Genomic DNA, 18,836 nt, shown 5'->3' with positions numbered 1-18,836 from the left:
GAAGATTTGGGGGAAACATGATATAATATCTTACATTATAGTCCATATGGCATGTGCCACTCTAAACACTGCTGTATGCCACTTACACTGGTATCAGTATAGTAGCAACACTAGAAAAACTACAGGTAAGAGAGGCAACAATGGAGGAACCCAAATCCTACCTGATGACTAAACTCAGATTTGACCCTAGCATCTTGTCTACGAGTGTGATTCCTGCTCTTTCTGGGTGGCCTCCAGTGCTCTTTTGAGCAAGGGATATTTTATGGGGATGCAGAAGAAAGATCTGAGAACTGACAGTCTTCTGTAGGCATTCAGCAAGGTAGGAACAAACAAGCAGCTTTGACCCCTGAGTGTGAAGGTAATCATACTGACTTGATTCAGTACAGCATACAAACTGCTTACTAATCACTCACGCAGATATAATTTCTCTTTAATTTTATTGTTATTCCTCTCTATGAGAAATGTGCCTTTGCTTGCATTTCATAGGCAAGGAACCCAAGGCTCAGAGAACTTACACAGTCTATCTACACAGCTCTCAGGACACTTCAGAGAAGGCAGAAGATATCCCTAGAGATGTTCTTTAAAGCTTTGCTGGTTTGTCCTTCGCAGAGATGTCTGGACAAGGTCCATGGAATTAAAGATGGCGCTTTCATGCCTTGATCCCAACTCCCAAGGGTGGGTGGCTAGGTTCCAGAACCATTTTGATACTACTCTCTGCCCATGGTCAAGCATCTGAAATACATATTTCAAATGGTTGGTCCCCAAGACAGAGTAGGCTCTACTACACATGCTGGGATGTGGCCTGGGTGACTCTGGTTTGAAACAAGTTGCTCTGAGAGCCTTTGACTTGGGTTGCCAGTAGGAAGGCTCAAGTTCCATTAGCTAATGAGTGCTTCTTTCCAACCAGGGGAGTGGATGTTAGAATCACCCCAGATGCTATCTTCAATGTTTAGCGGCAAGAGTTCCAACTGAGTCAGAATGAAACTTTATTTCATTATGCTTCCAGGTCTGGGAATGATGCCAGTGAACCGCTCTCCTTGACAGGTCTCTCATCACTTACAGCTCAAAGGCAAAGAAAAGTGAGCTCCAAAGTGCCAGGCTACAGCCCCCCTCTCAGATGGCAGCACCTGTACAGAGCAGCTGAGCAGGAGGATGAGTAAAGAGCTGGCAGCACCTTATCGCTAAAGCCCAGCCCTAATGAAAACTCCCTGTTTGCTCCATTGCAAAGTCTGGACCACGGCATGGAGCTGGAGAAAGGAGGACAGGAATTAAAAGTCTACTTTAGCCACAAGCCAATTCTGATCTCGGCTGCAGCTAGCTTGGTTCTACATGAAGAAGGATCCCGAGGCCCTGTCTTGGTACACTGGAAACGATGGCTAGAATCCCTGGAACACAGGCCCAGAATGATCAGAAACTGACGTGTATTTAGCATATGCATCATGAGGTCTAAACTCTTTCTTACTCACATGAAGACACTCACGAAGACAGGTCAAGGAACTCGCAAAAGTTGACTAATAACCTAGGCATAACTTGAGGCCTTAGATTATACATTCCTGGCTGTAAGCACTTGTCTAGTCCTGAATTCAAGACTCTCTCAGATTGCTTGAGATAAATTAGCAAATTAGCAGAATGCAAAACTTTGGAGTAGTTCCTAGACAGGGGCTGTAACACAAATCTTGTATGTGTGGTAGACAGCTGTCACTCAGAATCTCTTCGCTCACTTCAATCCCAAACCACTTTCTTCCATTCATGACCATGACAGCCCTTGGCTATGTCAAATGCCAGCAGAAATGCAAAGAGACTCACTTTGCAGTTAGAGTCAACCCTACCCAAGGTTTCCTTGGCATGGCCTGCCAGCGCTGCCTCAAGAAAGGAGGGTCAGCCAAGCCGTAATGATACAGAAGTCGGAAAGAACACACAGAGTTCACTTCCACCAACACCTGCAGTACTGAAGCACACTAGACATCCTCCCTGGGGACTCTGTGCCACATGCAGAAATGGGGATGCTTGGACCAGAATGACTCCCTGGACTTGGGATGTTACTGCACCATATGACATTTTTGTCCGTTGTGTGTGACTGTAGATGGAGCCCCTTATTATTGGGCAGTGTGAGAGGACTGAGCTTAGAGGGAGCTCTGTCCTTCCCGTCACCAGATGTGGCTGAAACCATCTGTTTGGGACATTTTTAGGGGGCTGAGAGTAGACTGAGGAGGCTTCTCAGAATGATTTTTATCTTACTATTAGAGAGTTTGATGACTCAAGATTAGTTTTACATTTAAACCGTCTTTGGGGAGGAGACAGAGATCTAAAAAACAATTTGGTGTTGAAGGTAAGAATTTTAAGACCAAGTCAATAGAGTCAGCATTTCCTAGTTAAACAAACTGCAGAGCTGAAAAGGAAGAGAGCAGTTGAACTGCTCCTGGTCTTCATTACACTCACCTTTGTAAAGAATTATCTGCTGGCCACAGAGTTACCTTCTCAACGATGGTTTGCATATAATTGAAATTCAACACTCTATCCTGGATTGAGAAATGCTACAGTTTGAGTATGTCTACTAAAGTTCCTGTGTTAAAATCTTATTTCTCTAATTCACACGTTGATGTTCCTTGGGCCGCAGGGAGGTAATTCAGGCTAGGTAAGGACATAAGTGGGAGGAATGACTAGATAGAAGGAGGCAGAATTGACCATGCATGTGCTCTCATGTGATGGCCTTACCAAATGCTGGCACCTCATTGAAATTCATAATCTCTACAGCTGTGGAATCTCGTTCTTTTCACCATGAATTACACAGTCTTGGGTGTTCTGTTGTAACAGCAAGAAAAGCACTAAGACAAGGGAGTTGTCATGAAAGGGCAAGGTTAATATATTTAAGGACTGAAAAATGCTATAGAAGGAGTAATGTTGACTTCCTTCAAAAGGAAGTGACATACTATCAAGATGGAGCTCCATGGTGAGTTTACTATAGGCACTGATAAGGGAAATGCTTATACAGAGTTATGAATGCTAGATCCAAGTCTCTGTCCCTAGAGGAGTCAGCCTTCCAGGAACCTCGTGGAATTAACAGAGAACAGGTACTACAGCACGATGGACTTACAGCAGTGAATGTCCCAGTGTCTTCCCAGTGCCATGAGGCTCCAGTCTGTACTATGCCTCTGACCACAGTGGTGTGGAGGCTAGTAAGTGTGTGCATACAAACTTCTACTTCATTTGATTTTGGTTCAATTAAAAGAAATCATTAAAATAATAAAAAAAAGCATCAGCTATGTAATTCGGTTTCTAGGAAATGTGTGTGGAATAACTTACACACAAATCTACTTTTCCCACTATAGATTTTATAAAGTGAAAACCAAAAATAAAAGTGAAAATCCAATATTCAAATTGAGCTAGGCTGTACGATTTCAAAGAAAACATCAAAGACCTAACAAGAAAAATTTGATATAAATATTTTGCTAATAATTTTATAGTTACACTAAAATGACAAGTCAGACACAATGGGTTCAGCAATATCTTACTGAAGGAACCTGACCTGTTTTTCAAGGTGACTACGAACAACTTTTCATTTGTATATAACTTGCATATATTTAGTATCAGAGAATACTGGTCCATAAAGAGATCTGCCAACATAGTTTTGCGTAAGTTTTAAAGCATTCACACATACCTAGTATGCACACTAGAATGTGCAGACTATTAGTCACAGAGAGCAGCTAGCCCAGGTTTGTTAAAGAAACCCCTTTGATTCCCATCCCACTTGGCATTGCAAGCTTCCTCACAGGCACTGCTCTGCTATTCCTTTATATGTTGAATGGGAAACTTGGACAAGATCAATAGTTTTTCTTCCTGGTAAACTAGCCCCTTCTCTTTCATTGTTTATTAATGTATTTCCACTGTGAATGTCAGTTCATACAACAGAAGTGGAGATGCTCTGTGGATGTGGTAGTGGAGGATCCATCTGCCCCCTCAGCTCCACAATAAACAAGCAGCCATTAATTCTTTCTAAAACTGTGTGCAATGTGCTTTATCAAATGATTTCTGAGACTAATCTTCTGTGGGGCCTTGGCTGCTTCATCAATGTGTGTGTGTGTGTGTTTACCATAGAGAGCCGTTATTGAAATTGGGCCTGTTGCTTCTACTCACGCTCTTGAGAAAGCTTGAGAGCTCAGCTGATTCCCACGCATGGGTGAAGCACAGCTCCTGCTCCATTCTTACAACTGCTCTGGCCACTGCAAGTCATTCCTGGAATATGCAAGCTAAGAGGAGATGGGCAACACTGAGGCCCTCCAGCCTCTCCCCAGTAGCCCAGCAGAACTCAATTCCTACATCAGTGAGTCCAGTCGAGTGCACGAAGTAGCAGTTGTGCATCACACAAGAATATAAGAGGGCCAGGCGGTGGTGGCGCACGCCTTTAATCCCAGCATTCGGGAGGCAGAGCCAGGGGGATCTCTGTGAGTTCGAGGCCAGCCGGATCTACAGAGTGAGATCCAGGACAGGCACCAAAACTACATAGGGAAACCCTGTCTCAAAAAGACAAACAACAACAACAACAACAACAAAGAATATAAGGCGGCTAGCCAAAGGGACCCTCAGTGACAATTCTTCTATGCCTCAACTATTCTAACTATTCTTCCTTAGTGGAATTATTAGTACTGCACCCAGCCATCTCAGAGTGCCCTCATTTGATTTAAATTATTATGATGCTTGTTTAATTCAGCCATCAATAGTCTGACTCCAATCACTCAGATTGACAAACCGACCAACACTTCTTCCCCATCTACTCACTCTCTTTCTATCTATAAATGCAACACCCAATAAAATGGTGTGCTAAATCAGAAACTTATCAGTTTTTAGTAGAATAAACTGGTCCAGTTCTGTAACATCCTGCTTGCTCAATATCTTCATCTATGAAACAGACATTAAAAATAGTCCAGGCTGGGCATGGTGGCATACATCAGTAATCCCAGTACTCAGAAGTCAAAGATAGATTAATTACTGTGAGTTCTAGGCCAGCCCTAGTCTACAGAGAACGTGAGACATTGTCTCTACTCCCACACCCCCTAAAAGTCCAGTTAGGCTCCTGGGGTAAGATTACTATTATTATTTTGCTAAATGGACATAATATCATATTTCCCTATTACTTTGTCTGCCTATTTGAGAGTCAATGAAACTCTCGGTTCTCATCAGAGAAATTTCTTTATGTAATGGATGGCAGGCCATGCAGAAATCCATGGCTGATCAAAATGAGGTGAATAAAATGTCAGTGGAGTACTCATGAACTCATACACCTGCATCACTTTCCCACCAAGGCGCAGGTATATTGAGGAGGAGGGAGCAGAAAGATTGTAAAAGCCAAAGATCAGAAAGGACCAGCATCAAACAATATCTTCTAGACATGACAGGACCCCACTCTATTCATGAACTAACAGCAGCTGTGCCTGCCTGCAGAAGACCTTCAAAAGAGCAAGCCAGTCAGCATTCTAGCATGGATGGGGAGGGATTGGGGAGGGGGTTATGAGCCCAAATCCCTAACTGAGGAACTATACACAGTTGACGGCATCTGGAGTCAGGGAGTCAGCTGTCTTTAAGGATGTGGCACCTAGTAGGTCAACCACTTTCCAACGGATGGCTCCACACTATGAGTACGTGTGCAGTACAAACTGAATTCTATAGATTATTAAAAAATAACAAGAGGAAATCAAGTTGGGAGGGATTAGAGATGTCGGGAGTAGATTTGGGAGGAGTTAGAGGGAGAAGTGAGGGTTGAATATGATCAAAATACTTCTATGAAATTCTTAAAGAATTAAAATATATTAAAATAGTCAGGAATATTATGAAGATCTCATTATTCTTCTATTTTTGAAGCACATAATTGTACTGAGCACACAGTGACAATCACAGGCTGGCAAGCACATTGTGATCAATTTTATTAGACTTGCTGGGAAAAGTGAAGAATTCTTGTTCAAACTCTCAATACTTAATTTCAGGGACGAGATTCAATATATTCATATTCTCATAGGCTCCTACTACATAACTTTGTTCTTTTCAAAAGATTAAGTGAGTTTATTGTATTTTATCTTTACCTTCATCTTTCCGGGATTCTAAATGGTACAAATGACTGGAAGGGCCACGGAAAGCAGCTTTCTCTTTTAGGAACGAGCAGAATATTCACAAGGCGCAGACCCCACACTAACCCCAAAGGAACAACTGCAGTGCAAATCCCATAAAATCTGGTTTGTCAACAACTCACGAAGCTCAAGGGATGGAAAACCATAGTAGGCATCAGATCCAGGGCCTCATGTACACTAAGCAAGCTCTCTACCTCTGAGCTGCAGCTCTATCTCGCCTCAAGACTTCTAATTTTAACAATGACTGACAGTATTTTGGACCTTATTCAGAAGTCAGTCTCACGGCTAACGCCAGTGAGGTTGACAGAGATGGTGATACAGTAAGTAGTATTTGGTGCTCACATTTGGAAAAAAAAAGTTGATGGGGACTTTGTGCATAAAAAAAATGGTTTGCGATTCCTCAGGACAGGGATCTCTTCCTCAGCAACTGCTTGTTATCAAAGTGTGAGAGAATTATGCAAAAACTATTTTCTTGGGGGCAGGTAGGAGGTTCATAGCTTTCATATTCTTAAAGAGTTCCAGGAACTAAAAATAGGTTATGGATTACACTTTTAGAATTTTTGAAACATTTTTACTTCTTCCACAGAAGGTTGGTTTTGTTTGTTTTTTCTCTCATTCTTGCCAACAGGTGACAGCACTTCCCTTATGGAAAGTGACCACCCTACTGGGGGAGAGACGGGGCAAGAGTGGATGGAGAGTCACTCCAAGATGACTGTTCCTGAATAGGTATCCACGAGAAAGCAGACTTCCTCAAAATCGTGCCTGCACTGGAGTGGGCGGCAGAAGGGGATTCTTGGGAAGAGTTCACTCACACAGAGAAATGTACTTCTGATCAGGTGGAAGACTCAATGCTTCTGACCACCGGGGGCCTCTTGGGACCAGAGACCAGCCTACATGTCTACAGAGGATGTCAGCTAAGGGAGAGGTCACTGTTCTGGTAGATGACCAGGTCCTCAGTATACTGTCACCCACAGTCAAGAATTCCTCCCTGACCCCCCAGCATCAGCCTGCTTCTCTAAGGGAAAGAGGAGATCTGTCTCATTTGGCCCCTCCCAAGTCTCAGACAGGCAGAGCCTGCCTAGTTCCTTTGTTTCTTTATCAGTTTTTCACAGATTCCCACTCAGGACACAACAATTTCCATTTTAGATCCATGTGAAGAGCCAAGACTCTCCATGCAAAAGGACACTCTTTTTAAGGGTCCAATCAATACATTCCCATATACCACTCCTTCACATAATTTTCTTTATAAATTCAATGATCATGCTTTATTCCCTCCATCTCATCCCCATAAAAGGTTCCAAGGATACTACACCACTTTCCTCACATAAGACAGGAAATCACATTCTTATAAAAAGCAACAGCGATGAAGCTTCAAACATCAGAGACAAGAGAACGGATCTTAGGCAGAGATGGAAAGTCAAGTTCAACCCCCGCTCTCCGCATCCAAGCTGAAGGCAACACCTTCCCTCTCATGCTTGCCAAGATCATAGCTCCTGTGGAATTCTGCATTGTGCCTGGGCTTCCTCTTGACACTTACATTTTTAAGTTTACAGACAGGAGGTCTGCAAGGGCAGTGACCTTTCCTCTCCCTGTGCTGATCTTCTCTGCTTATTTACAGTATTGTTCGCTTGCCTGTCTGTGACTGCTGAACATTAAAGATTTCAGCACTAGTATCAGAAAATTACACCCCAGGGAGCAGAGCATTAGCTCAGAGCACTCCATCTCTGGTACAGAGCCAATGCCTAAATGTAACTTTGCAAACCCCCCGGGTCTCAGAGGGTTGGAGAGATGAGCCTTTTCACACATGCTTTCTGGCTGCTAAAATCTTTCTGACTGCATCTCAACTCATCTCTGAGATTGATTTGGAAAAGCACATTTCAATTTGGACACTGGTTTCCTGAAAGGGGGCAAGGACATGACCTAGACCAGTTGCACATTTCTGAAACTGAGAACAGCTATGCATGGAGAAGAGACGCTTCCTTCGGTGGCCAGGGGACTGTGGAGGGACAGACCATTCTAATAACATTTCTCTTCTCAATGCAAACGCCAGCTACACAACCTGGCAGCTTCGAGCACCATGCCTGCACTGTTCTCTCCCTCTCTGCATCGCACAGGGTTAATTCTTACTAATTTAGTTTTAAACACGTTTTCTTTGAAATGAATCAATACCCAGGGAGACAGGACACAACTCTACTCCTCACACTAATCGCAGCTAGACTGCCAACATCCAAATATAATTTACAATCAACTACAAATCCAACCAGAAGCAAACAAAGCACACAGCCTTTCGAAACAGTCTCCCACATCACGGGAACCCTTGCATGGGTGTTCTTCCATGTGCTCCTTCCAAGTCGGCTTTCTTGGCAGACAATAGAACAAAGCTACATTCTGTCTCAGCCTGCTAATAACCAGTGCACAGATGTGTAAGACGGAGGTTTACTCACCAAGCTTCTGTAAGTCCATCTTCCCCAACGGCATACACTGCTTCTAAGCCGCTGCCACAGATATGACTTAGAGTCGTGCCCCAGAAGGACAGTGTGCTGGAAGACCAGATGGCTCCCCAGTAAGCTTGTTCAAGAAACAGGTTTCCAGTTGAGCCATGTGAACAGAGACCCGCTGCACACCTTTGAATGGAATACGCTCCAAGTCCAGAAGAATAAGCATGTAGCTTTGCTTATGTTTATGGAGCTGAAGCCCAGGGGTGCTCCGATTGGCAGGAGTTGTGGAGAGATCAGCCAATCAAAGGGAGCTTCCATTTCAGGGAAACTCCTGCTCATTTATTTAGCATCTTCAGAGATCATCGGCTTTTCTGGGAAGAGCTTTGCTCTGATCTGATACTATAACAAGGAAAAAGATCACTTGTAATTTAATTTCTTACAGTCTTTGTCAAGACACAGATAGCTCCCTCAGATCTCCTCAGTGCCTTTGCTTTCTTCCTACAAAGGACTTAAAAAAAGAGAGGGAAAGAAGAGGAACAGGAAGGAGCAGGAGATAGTTCAAATTCATCAGCCTCCACCTTGGTGGGAAGGAGGGTGGGGGGAGTGCCAGGGCTCAATAATTACTGATTCTGTTGCCATGGAAACAGACTGGCTGCAGCGAGTTGGATTCGTGTAGAACATCTGCTGCCAGACCCATAATCAACCGCAATCTCATCTCTTCCCCCCTCTACTTTTATTTGATTGTGATGCATTCTTCCACCTTCTCTTCACATACAGTTTCTAGACAGAAATGCTCCGTAACTGCCTTGCTTTGTAAAATACAGCATATGCACCAGGGAGGCTTGTACATCCAGAAATGCACACAGAAAGAGAAGCGTTCATCCCAGCAGGGGTCCCACGAGAGGATCCGCACTCTGATTTCTACTCAAGATGCAGATGAGCCTAAACAGCCTCTACCCCAATTGAAATCCATAGGAACTTCTAACAAACGGGTGAGACACCTTTAAGGACTAATCATTACCTAATATTCCTGGAAGACTTCACATAAAAGTTTGCAATGGTGTCTCTCACAATGCGTTACCTTGATTCCTAGCAAGCCTTTAAATATTGAGATGTCTGAATCAGGAGGATTTTGTACACACAGAGTCTTAGGCAAAGCTCTTTCCTGCATTATCACTTCACCAATGCACCCCAGACAGGAGCGACCTCCCTCAGTTTTCTCAGCACATTTTCATTCCTCCTATTTATTCCCCTCCTGTTCGCTTTAAATTCTCCTGGTTGCATGCATGGCATGATCAGAATTAATGTCAGATTCTGCATGTGCTGCTGTCTTTTTCCTTACCAGCAGGGGCCGCCACTGAGCAATGAATGGCTGCATGAATGGTCCTGTCAGATTCCTTAAGGAGGAGAATCCAAGACATCAACCTCTCACATACATGTCTATATATGCAGAAAATGACAACCATGAAAAAAAATGAAAGTTATGCTCTGATGTATATGTCTACATATATAGAAAATGACAAGCATGAAAAAAAGCTAAGATCATAACAGATCTGCTGTCAATATCAGCACCACCATATCCATAAGAAAAATTGTTCCATAGAGTTCTTTGCAAATATGAGACCTTTGTGGTTAATGAAAGAAAGCATGCTTCTGATGCAGCTGAGACTGAGACAACCCACTGCATGTCTCCGGCTCTGGGAGCCAAAGTGACTTACTTGCTTAGCACACATCCTCTGTTCCCCAAGGACAATAGCTCTCTGTTCCCTTTACTCCCACAGGTAGAGTGACCACCGCCCAGAATCCCACACCATCCATCCCCTGGTGTTCGGCTCTGCCCTACTGATCACAGGACTGGATTCGCTCCTTGAAGACTACACACCCCGATATTCCATTGTCTCTTTATGTCTCTGTGCACTTAGGAAGGAATTCTCACCAAGTTCTGCTTGCCAGACACCCAGCTCCAGTACTGGCAATGTCCTCCACTGTTTTCTGATTTCAGGTGCTGTGGACAGTGCAGCTTTTCTAGTAATCAGTCTTGCTGATTTCTCTACTTTAAGAATACTGGTCTAGTCTTACCCTCTTACCTTGTTGAAAACATCTCAAGACTCACTTTTTATGCAGAAATATTTTATTCCATCCAGATCCTCCATCCAACAAAATCCAGTGATTTCTGGCAGCTACTGACAGTGTCAGGAAGCTAGCTAGTGATACACTATGTGACAGCGGTTCCACCCTACAGTTCTTGGTCCTGAATACAACAGACTAACACACAGTAAAGTGTGCCTGTGGTGTACAGCAGAGAGCTGAGCTTTGTGTGCAATGAGCACAGACAGCAGGTTTGACTTAGTGAGATCAGGAAGCATGTCTTGGAAGCGGCACTATCTGAGCCAAATCCAAAGAATCAAAGTCAATTAAGTGGCAGTGAGAGGAACTCTATCTCCGATATAAGGAACACACCTACGCAGGGCTTATGCAAGGAGTGTGGCATTTCGTCTGAGGCAAGACACGTAAGTAGAGTCCTAGACACCAGGCGAAAGCTCAGGTTTTATTCTGTAAGCAATGATAATCAGTTGTGGTACTCTATTAAATGACTTCTTGCTCACCAACATACCAGCTCGATAGATTCTTTGGTTGAGTTCAATGATATATTAACAGAATATCAATATGACTGAAATAGTCTATTTCATGGTATTCTTAATTCTTTGCTTGGCCTGATGAACATGACTAAGCTTAATAAACACTCCAGTAAATGTCTTAAGCATTTCACCTGGATTAACCAATTTAGTCCTTACTACAACCCTGAAAAATATTATCACCCCTATTATGTAGGTGAGTGAACTGAAGTCTAAGAAGGTTAAATAATTTGACCAGAGCTGTGATTGGAACTAAAGGATTTCTCGTTTCAGTTTTTGTAAGCGTGTTCCATGCCAAACATTTGTATTGGAATCCTTATTACAATGCAGATTCCTGGGTTTCATTGCTTCTTTTAAACCAGAACCTCATTGAACAGGTTCCCAAAAACTCCAGATGATTTTTAGAAACAATTAAGTTTGATGATCACTGCAGACACACTTATGCAGAGGAAAAGATGAGCAGTCTTCAGTGTATGTCATATAAAAGGGCATTATTTTGAGAATGGGTGTGTGTGTTTCACTTTTTGAAGCCATCTCCAAAGACCCATTCTTACAAGAACAGGTCAACATTATCAGGAGACTGCAAATTCCTATTGCTTCATGTGAGTCAAAGTTAGCTGAGGTGAGTATCTAGCATACTATGGTACTCAGTAGCTACCATAGTTAACAGGCTTATGAAGAGGCATGGAGGTTTCTAAAGTCCTTGTTCACCAAGTAGAGGAGTTTTTAGAGCAGCCAGTTAAGTCTGATAGATCCTGAAGTATCAGACAGTAAGTGAAATGCTATAATCACTTCAAGCAACATTATTCCCCCCAGAAACAAATTTTTGAGTCAAAATGCAAAGGTAGTCAGCTAATATTTTTAAAGCTTCAGTCCTATATATTCCCTCTTGTTTATTTATTTAAAGGATAGCAAAGTAAGTTCTTTGCCGAACCTACCCCTCATAGATCTAACTTAGAAAAATAACCAGTTTCTCTGATATTTCCAGAGAAACTTTTCCTAAGAAATAGTCACCTAGGAAACATCTATGACTTCCCGTGGAGTCTTGTCCAGTAGTCCTGTTGCTTAGATCATAGGATGGATGCTCTATTTAACTACCTGGGTCTTAACAGTTCTCTCTAAGCTGTGGAATGAGAAGAGCATACGTAACTTTTAGAACTGCTATTGCCATCATAATTAGAGGCAGCGGGTATATCCATGAGTTCCAAGACATCTCTTCCCACTTAGCCACACATTGAGCCCAAGGTCTTTGCTCTGTTCTGGGTAAGCACTGCCAGTTCCCTGGTCCTGCATGTTCGCAGGCAAATTCTATGTTTGATTTACTTCCAAAACCATGATTGTTTAATGTATCAAATCCTATGTAATTAAGAGACCTTTGTAATGCTTTTAAACTTTATAGACCAAAAAAGTCCTGCTAGGTGATAAACTGTGTGCTTTTCCCCCTCAAGAATATAGCAACTGCAACAGAATGATTTCTAAACTGACTATCCAAATTTTTTTTTTTTTAAAAAGATACTTGTTACATTAAGCATTAAAAGAGGGGAAAAGATGATTCTATTTACTTCAAATTTCCAAAGAAGTACCAGTAATAATTAATAACCAATCTATCTGTTTCAAACTCTTGGTCCTAAACATGCTGCTTCTACGTCTTCAACACCTCCTTCATCCAGATGCATGTGAATCACGACAATGAACATGGGGGTGACGACCTCACAGTGTAAAATATAGCTCTGCTACATGGCTTTTTCTTTGGGTGGCTGGTTCTCTCTGTAAGGTCTTGAGGGTCATGTTGAGTTTCGGTGAAATTTCAAACAAACAGTGTGTAATTCAACAAGTTTACCTTCAACCATATCTTCATCTTCTTAAGACACCTCTCTTGTATACACACCACATACCACACATGCATACGCATCACATGCACACACATACTACACACATACACATACATACCACATACACATACACACCACATCACATCACATATATACCACATCACATACAACACACACACACACACACACACACACACACACACTTCTAAAACAGAACCAAGCTGACTATAGCCTAGACTAGATCATGTTAATAAGGCTATGTGGTCAGAAACGGAGACCTCTCCCAAATAAGTGAAGGCATAGTTACTACTTGCTTGTTTTACCTGGCTCTCTCATTCCAGAGACATGGGAGATAGAGTTGTACAGTCATTTGGGCTGAGTAGTATAATAAGCTCTGATTATTTTACATAATATATTTGAAATATAAAACATATACAAAATCTTACTTAAACAGATCAGAGTAACTTTTTATCCTCAGAAAAACAAGATCAGTAACTGCTCACAGGATTATTCTACACATGGATAGCTGTTTGACTTCTCACTGACATGAAAAGACAATCATGAACAGAACATACAAAACATGATACTCTGCCATTGTATCATTAGGTCCCAGGCCAGTAAGCTCTTTGTGATGGGGCTAGACATCTGTAGGAGCACAGAACTATCAACAAATGAATGTGCACATTTTCCACAAGCTAATATCATGAAGTCTCCATTTCCAAATGGAGACAGTGAGGTTCAATACATGTAAGTACCTTGTTTCCAACCTTGTATCTAGTAGTAGGGGATTTTTCAGAACAAAGACTCAGAAATCTGTCTGAGGAGATAGCAGGCCATGGCCTCAGAACTCACAAAGCAAGCTGCCAGAGCAGGATCAGTCTCACAGTATCTAAGGCCGAGTTATGCAAAATGAGGCAGTAACCTGGAGATATTTCTTCAGGCTTTGCTATAATGTTATTTCCCACAAAAATGCCTAAAGTATAGGCAAATTCTACAAATGCTGTGAAATAAAACCAGATCCACAAAATACAAACCGATTTTACAACCCACATATTCCTTCATTCCTCTTCCAAAATGACAGATGATTTACACTCACAGGGTTACAGTACAGGTATGGGACTTGGGGGCCAGGCAGACTTGATAAAATGGAATGGGCTAACCTGAGGACCATGGGAGACAGAGGGAAGGCCTGTCTGGTGTGACACATTTCTAACAATCCTGAGTGTCTTGGAAAGGAAAGCTGGGAAAATTCAGAGCTCAGCATCTTGCCAATTCAAGTTTTCCAAATATGCTAGGGAAACGCGTCCCAGAATTGAATGCCGAAGAGAATCGTGCCAAAAGGAAAAATGAAAATGCCCAAATTCTCAGTTCAGTGTTGCCAAGCGTGTCCCCAGCAATATGGTGGCAAAAAGCTACTGGGTCAACAGTAGGATACTCTCTCAACGGTGCAAAATGGAAACAGCCTCTGTGTCATTGTGAAAGGGGGATCCTGGGGCTCTCACCACACTCATCAGTTTCTAGGCCTTCCTGGGAGTCCATCTTTCCTAACCCTGAAACACATCAATTTCACATGGAAGTATTTCCATCTTTTGAGGAAGATAACACTAGTTTTTTATATTCTCATTCTGAAGACTAATTTCATCCAAAACGTTAGGGATTAAATCTTGGCTACTCTGTTTCATCAAATGCTTAAGCACTAGAGGCTATTGCTTCCTTGGCTTTTCTGCTTCAGTCTGGCAGATACATTGGCACATCAACAGGCCAAATGCCTACACATCCTGATCTCCTGTTGCGGCCTCAGAGCAGTGAAAGTTAGGCATAACGAAAGGATGACCAGTGCTGAGCAAAAGAGGAAGAAGAAGATGGGGCAAGCAAGTAGACTTACTCCACCCAGCAGCAAAGACGAGTGCAACGTGCAGGAGAGAATTAGGCAACTAGAATCAGAGAGGCCAAGTGTGAGATGTAGACAAGGACAGACAAAGCACATGAGTTTGCAACAGCTCCAACAGGGCTGCATAGAGCAGGGCCTAGAAACACAATGGAGATGGGGGGACGACCTTCATAGAGCAAAGACGTCACCTAGGGAATTCTAAAGTGACTTATTAAAAAAGCCATTTTTACTTTGCCCTTTGGTAATGGAAGTGGCTTTATGAGAAGCTAGTACTGTCACAACTGCGTGTCTGAAGTTGCACTGAGTAGAGCAAGAAGAACTCTCAGCACTCTAGAAATGTAATCCCAACAGTACGGTTTGCCATAGCTCAGCACTGCTGCCCTCACAAGATGAACTGATTGCTCTCAGCCCCAGTCCTTCTCTATCAACTGTTTCAAATGACCAAATGTCTTCAAACCATCGCCCCATCCACTCACAGCCACGTGCCTGTGAGTCATGACCCCTGAACAAACCCTCTGGACTTGGTACTCCCAACTTTCACAGGGAACAGGCTCTACAACCTCATCTGTACAGAAATTAAACTCAGGTAAAGCATAATATTTTTTATCACTTTGCTACTCATTTGTATACTTAAGTTTCTAACCTCAGAAAGTCGTTATTAAGTTGATGATGAAAAAAAAATTGGTCCCAAGGGGGGAAAAATTGGCCCCAAGGTCCTCTAGTCTATCAGGTCATCCCAGGGAGAATATCGAGTATGGTTTACAAATAGCTTGTCTGCAGTTCTACCAGCTCACTGGCAGGCATGAGACTTACGGAGCAAATAGCTCAAATAATTACCAGCATTGAATCATGGGTAAATGTTCTTGCTTGTGCTGTTGTGGAATCTACTTTATACTAGACATCTAGGCTATTCAGAAAATACACTGGAAAGGTACATTTTAACAAAAATTTCAGTTTGAAATAAGTTATCTGTCCACTGAACTAATACTTAGAAAGCACAAATAATGTGCTTTTCAACAAGAATTTCAGTTTGAAGTAAGGTGTCTGTCCACTCAACTAATACTTAGAAAGCACCAGTAATATGCTTCTATAAGTTGGCATGAACTTCTTTCAAGGCCAAAGCTCTCCTAAAGGTAGTCCTTTCTGTAACTTGGGGTGATTTCTGTGTAATGTCTATGCTATTGCTTCACATTTTACTGTGAAGGTGTACCCACCCAGAGCTACCCCCAGATATCCTTTAGAACACCTCTAGGTGCCTGATGGAGGATGCTTCAGGCATGATAGGGAAGGTTCTTTTGGGTGCTCTAGTTCTCCCCAGCATCATGGACACTTAGGAGATGAGGATCTCTGAAAGCATCTTGGTGACTTGCCTCCCTTGCTCCCCCCCCCCCCACAGCTGCACTCCAGCCTGAGCAGGAGGAGGGTGTTCTGGGAAGCACTTCTGCCCATCCCCCACCATGGAAACCCAGCAGTGCTGTTTCCTCCAAGACTTGCACATCTGCTCAGTGCTTCCTTCCAGATAGTGAATGTACTTTGAATCCAGGCTCAGACGACTTCTGATTTTAGTGTCAATCAACTTCAGGCTAAGATGCCAGGCACTGGCTGAGCTAGCATGGCTGGCCCTGACCAGGCTAGATTTCACATAAGATTCAACAGCTTTCGCCAAATTTTAACAAGGAGGGTCAAGATCAAGAAGGTTCCTGAGACTTGCTGAACCACTGACTAGACTACACCTGAAGCCTGGTAAGAGTTCTGCGCCCACAGAAGCCAAGTTTTTCCCCCTTACAGAACGAAGAGCATGCATATTTCATGCAATGTGTAACCTTGTGATAAACTTAAAAATAAATACAGTGTAGAAGAAACCATTGTTAAAACCACTTAATCTTTTGGGTTTTGACTTAGTTGATACATATTTGTGCATCCTGTTTCCTATATTCCTCTTATATAAAAAGTGTTTCAGACATGTAAATAGTCACAAAAACTCTGAATGATAAAAAAAATTCTAACATAGAAATAAATGTATTCATAGATTACCTTTATATACTTGCTGCTGAGTAGGGTTATTTTGTTTTTCTCCAGAAGTCATAGTGAAATGAACAACCGCGTGCATACATTTGCTTCATTACCACCCCCTCCCACCACACGTATGACTCCAATTCTAGAGACCTGCTTTGTATTGGATGGCTTTGTAATGGAGACCATCAGTTGTTGGTGAATTACCTAACAAGAAAGTTAGTTGTCTTCACAGATTTTTTTTTAAAGTTTAGCAAAATGTCAAGGTTTCTGGGCAACACACAGCATGAACAAGGGGCTGTGTTCATGACGGTTAGCCAAGGACAGCAAGCAGTTCATTTGTCCTTTTTCGGGAGCTCTGGGTATCCCGGCAAGCCAGCCTCTTACCCAGCTGATGACCCGGATCCCCAGTCCCACAGTGTGCTGTGGGGTGTGAGTATGTTTGTGAACTTCCCACCTTTCATCCTCCGTTCAGGGCACAGGCCAGGACAGATAATCAGAAGGCGTTTGTCAGGTAGTAAATTCCCCAAATGAAAATCTAGAGGTGTTTTTTAAGGCAGAATAAAATCTTTGTCTTTTCTTCCAGAAATACCTTCTCCCCCCACCCCCTCCTGGTCTTCAAAGAAACCATCATTACAGAGTCAGACTTTTCAGTCCTATTTTTGCCCTTCACCTGCTGGTTTGATCTGTTCAAGGGCTGCAAAGTGTGTTCTAAATTGTGCATGTACCTTTGAAAGCATTATCAGTTTACTGGAAAACAGAAGCATTTATTAGCTCCTATCTTCATCAATTGCATCCAACTTAGTTGATACCTGCTGACCATTTACAATTGTTTCATTTGTCTTTTTGTTATATACTCTGGGGTAGAAAAGTAAGAATTGGTTCTCAAGAGTAGAGTCCAGAAGAAGAAGGCAGAAGGACAGGCGAGATAATTGTGTCCAACCTGAGTCTGTGTTTTCTTTACTTTCTGGAATTCTACAGCAGAGCTTCAAGGTGGTGTGAGGCGGGGCAGGCAGTGATGTGATCCTCCTCTGAACCAAAGACAAAGTTCAACCTATGGTTGTGTGTTCAGTGCAGCAAGACCGGGAACAAAATGGGAATGGCCTGGAAGACCAGTAGCTACCACGGAGATTGGGACAGAAGGATCAAAAGTTCAAGATCTCTAGGACTACAGAGTGATTTGAAGGCAAGTTTGGGTAATTAACTAAGACATTAGAATGAAAAATAAAGATGGACTATGGATATGGCTTAAGCAGGGGGTCCCTTGCCTAGCATGTGCAAGGTCTTGGGTCCAATCCCAGTATACTACAACAAAAACAGCATGTACTTCAGAGGGAATAGTCATTCCTGCCTCAATGGAAGAACGTGCAGAACCTGAAAAGTAGCTGTTAAAGGAAGGATTGACAGGGTTTTGACAGCTAGGAGCCCATGGTCTAGGACAGAGATTTGGGAGTGTAGAACATGCTTAAGCAAAAATCAAGATGATGAATTACAGGTTAGCAGGGGCTGTGTGGATCGGCATGACAAGCACATTGGTTAGAAAATGTCTGGGACAGAAAGTCCAGTTTTGTTATGCTGCAAGAAGGAACTGAAGCATTTGGGGATTTACTTTATGACAACATGTGTGTGTACCATGTGCTTGTCTGGTGCCTGTGAAAGTCAGAGCAGGGTGTCAGATCCCCTGGAGCTAGAGTTATAGATGGTTGTGAGTCACCATGTGGGAACTGGGAATAGAACCTGGATCCTCTACAAGAAAACCAAGTGCTCCTAACCTCTGAGCCATCTCTCCAGCCCCTGAAGAGTTTTGAGTGTGGAGAGATAGTTATGATGGTTCAAGTCCAGACAGAGGAAACAACAAAAAGCAAACACAGTCTGCAGAAGACATGGAGGCTTCTGTACAGTCACAG

General features: G+C 42.7%; 1 protein-coding gene across 11 annotated transcripts in view; it reads right to left on the bottom strand.

Moving 5' to 3' along the window:
- Positions 1 to 18,836, bottom strand: part of Elmo1 (engulfment and cell motility 1) — a 539,516-nt gene that overhangs the window by 128,504 nt on the left and 392,176 nt on the right. The window contains exon 1 of one of the 11 annotated variants that reach the window (XM_016007342.3): positions 8,564 to 8,816. The exons of 9 other annotated variants lie outside the window; for them this stretch is intronic. Coding sequence is in view for 1 of the 2 variants with exons in the window: in XM_076572975.1 (XP_076429090.1) it covers positions 8,564 to 8,597 (34 nt within the window). In the remaining variant the exon portion in view is untranslated. Of the gene's footprint in view, positions 1 to 8,563; positions 8,817 to 18,836 lie in introns of those variants that run through there. One more of the 11 variants, XM_076572975.1, reaches the window with a different exon arrangement.

The sequence above is a fragment of the Peromyscus maniculatus genome, chromosome 5 (assembly GCF_049852395.1).
Source record: "Peromyscus maniculatus bairdii isolate BWxNUB_F1_BW_parent chromosome 5, HU_Pman_BW_mat_3.1, whole genome shotgun sequence".
In the NCBI taxonomy this organism is placed as follows: Eukaryota; Metazoa; Chordata; class Mammalia; order Rodentia; family Cricetidae; genus Peromyscus; species Peromyscus maniculatus.
The sequence above is the reverse complement of the archived record's forward strand: the minus strand, read 5'-3'. Positions and strand labels throughout refer to the sequence as shown.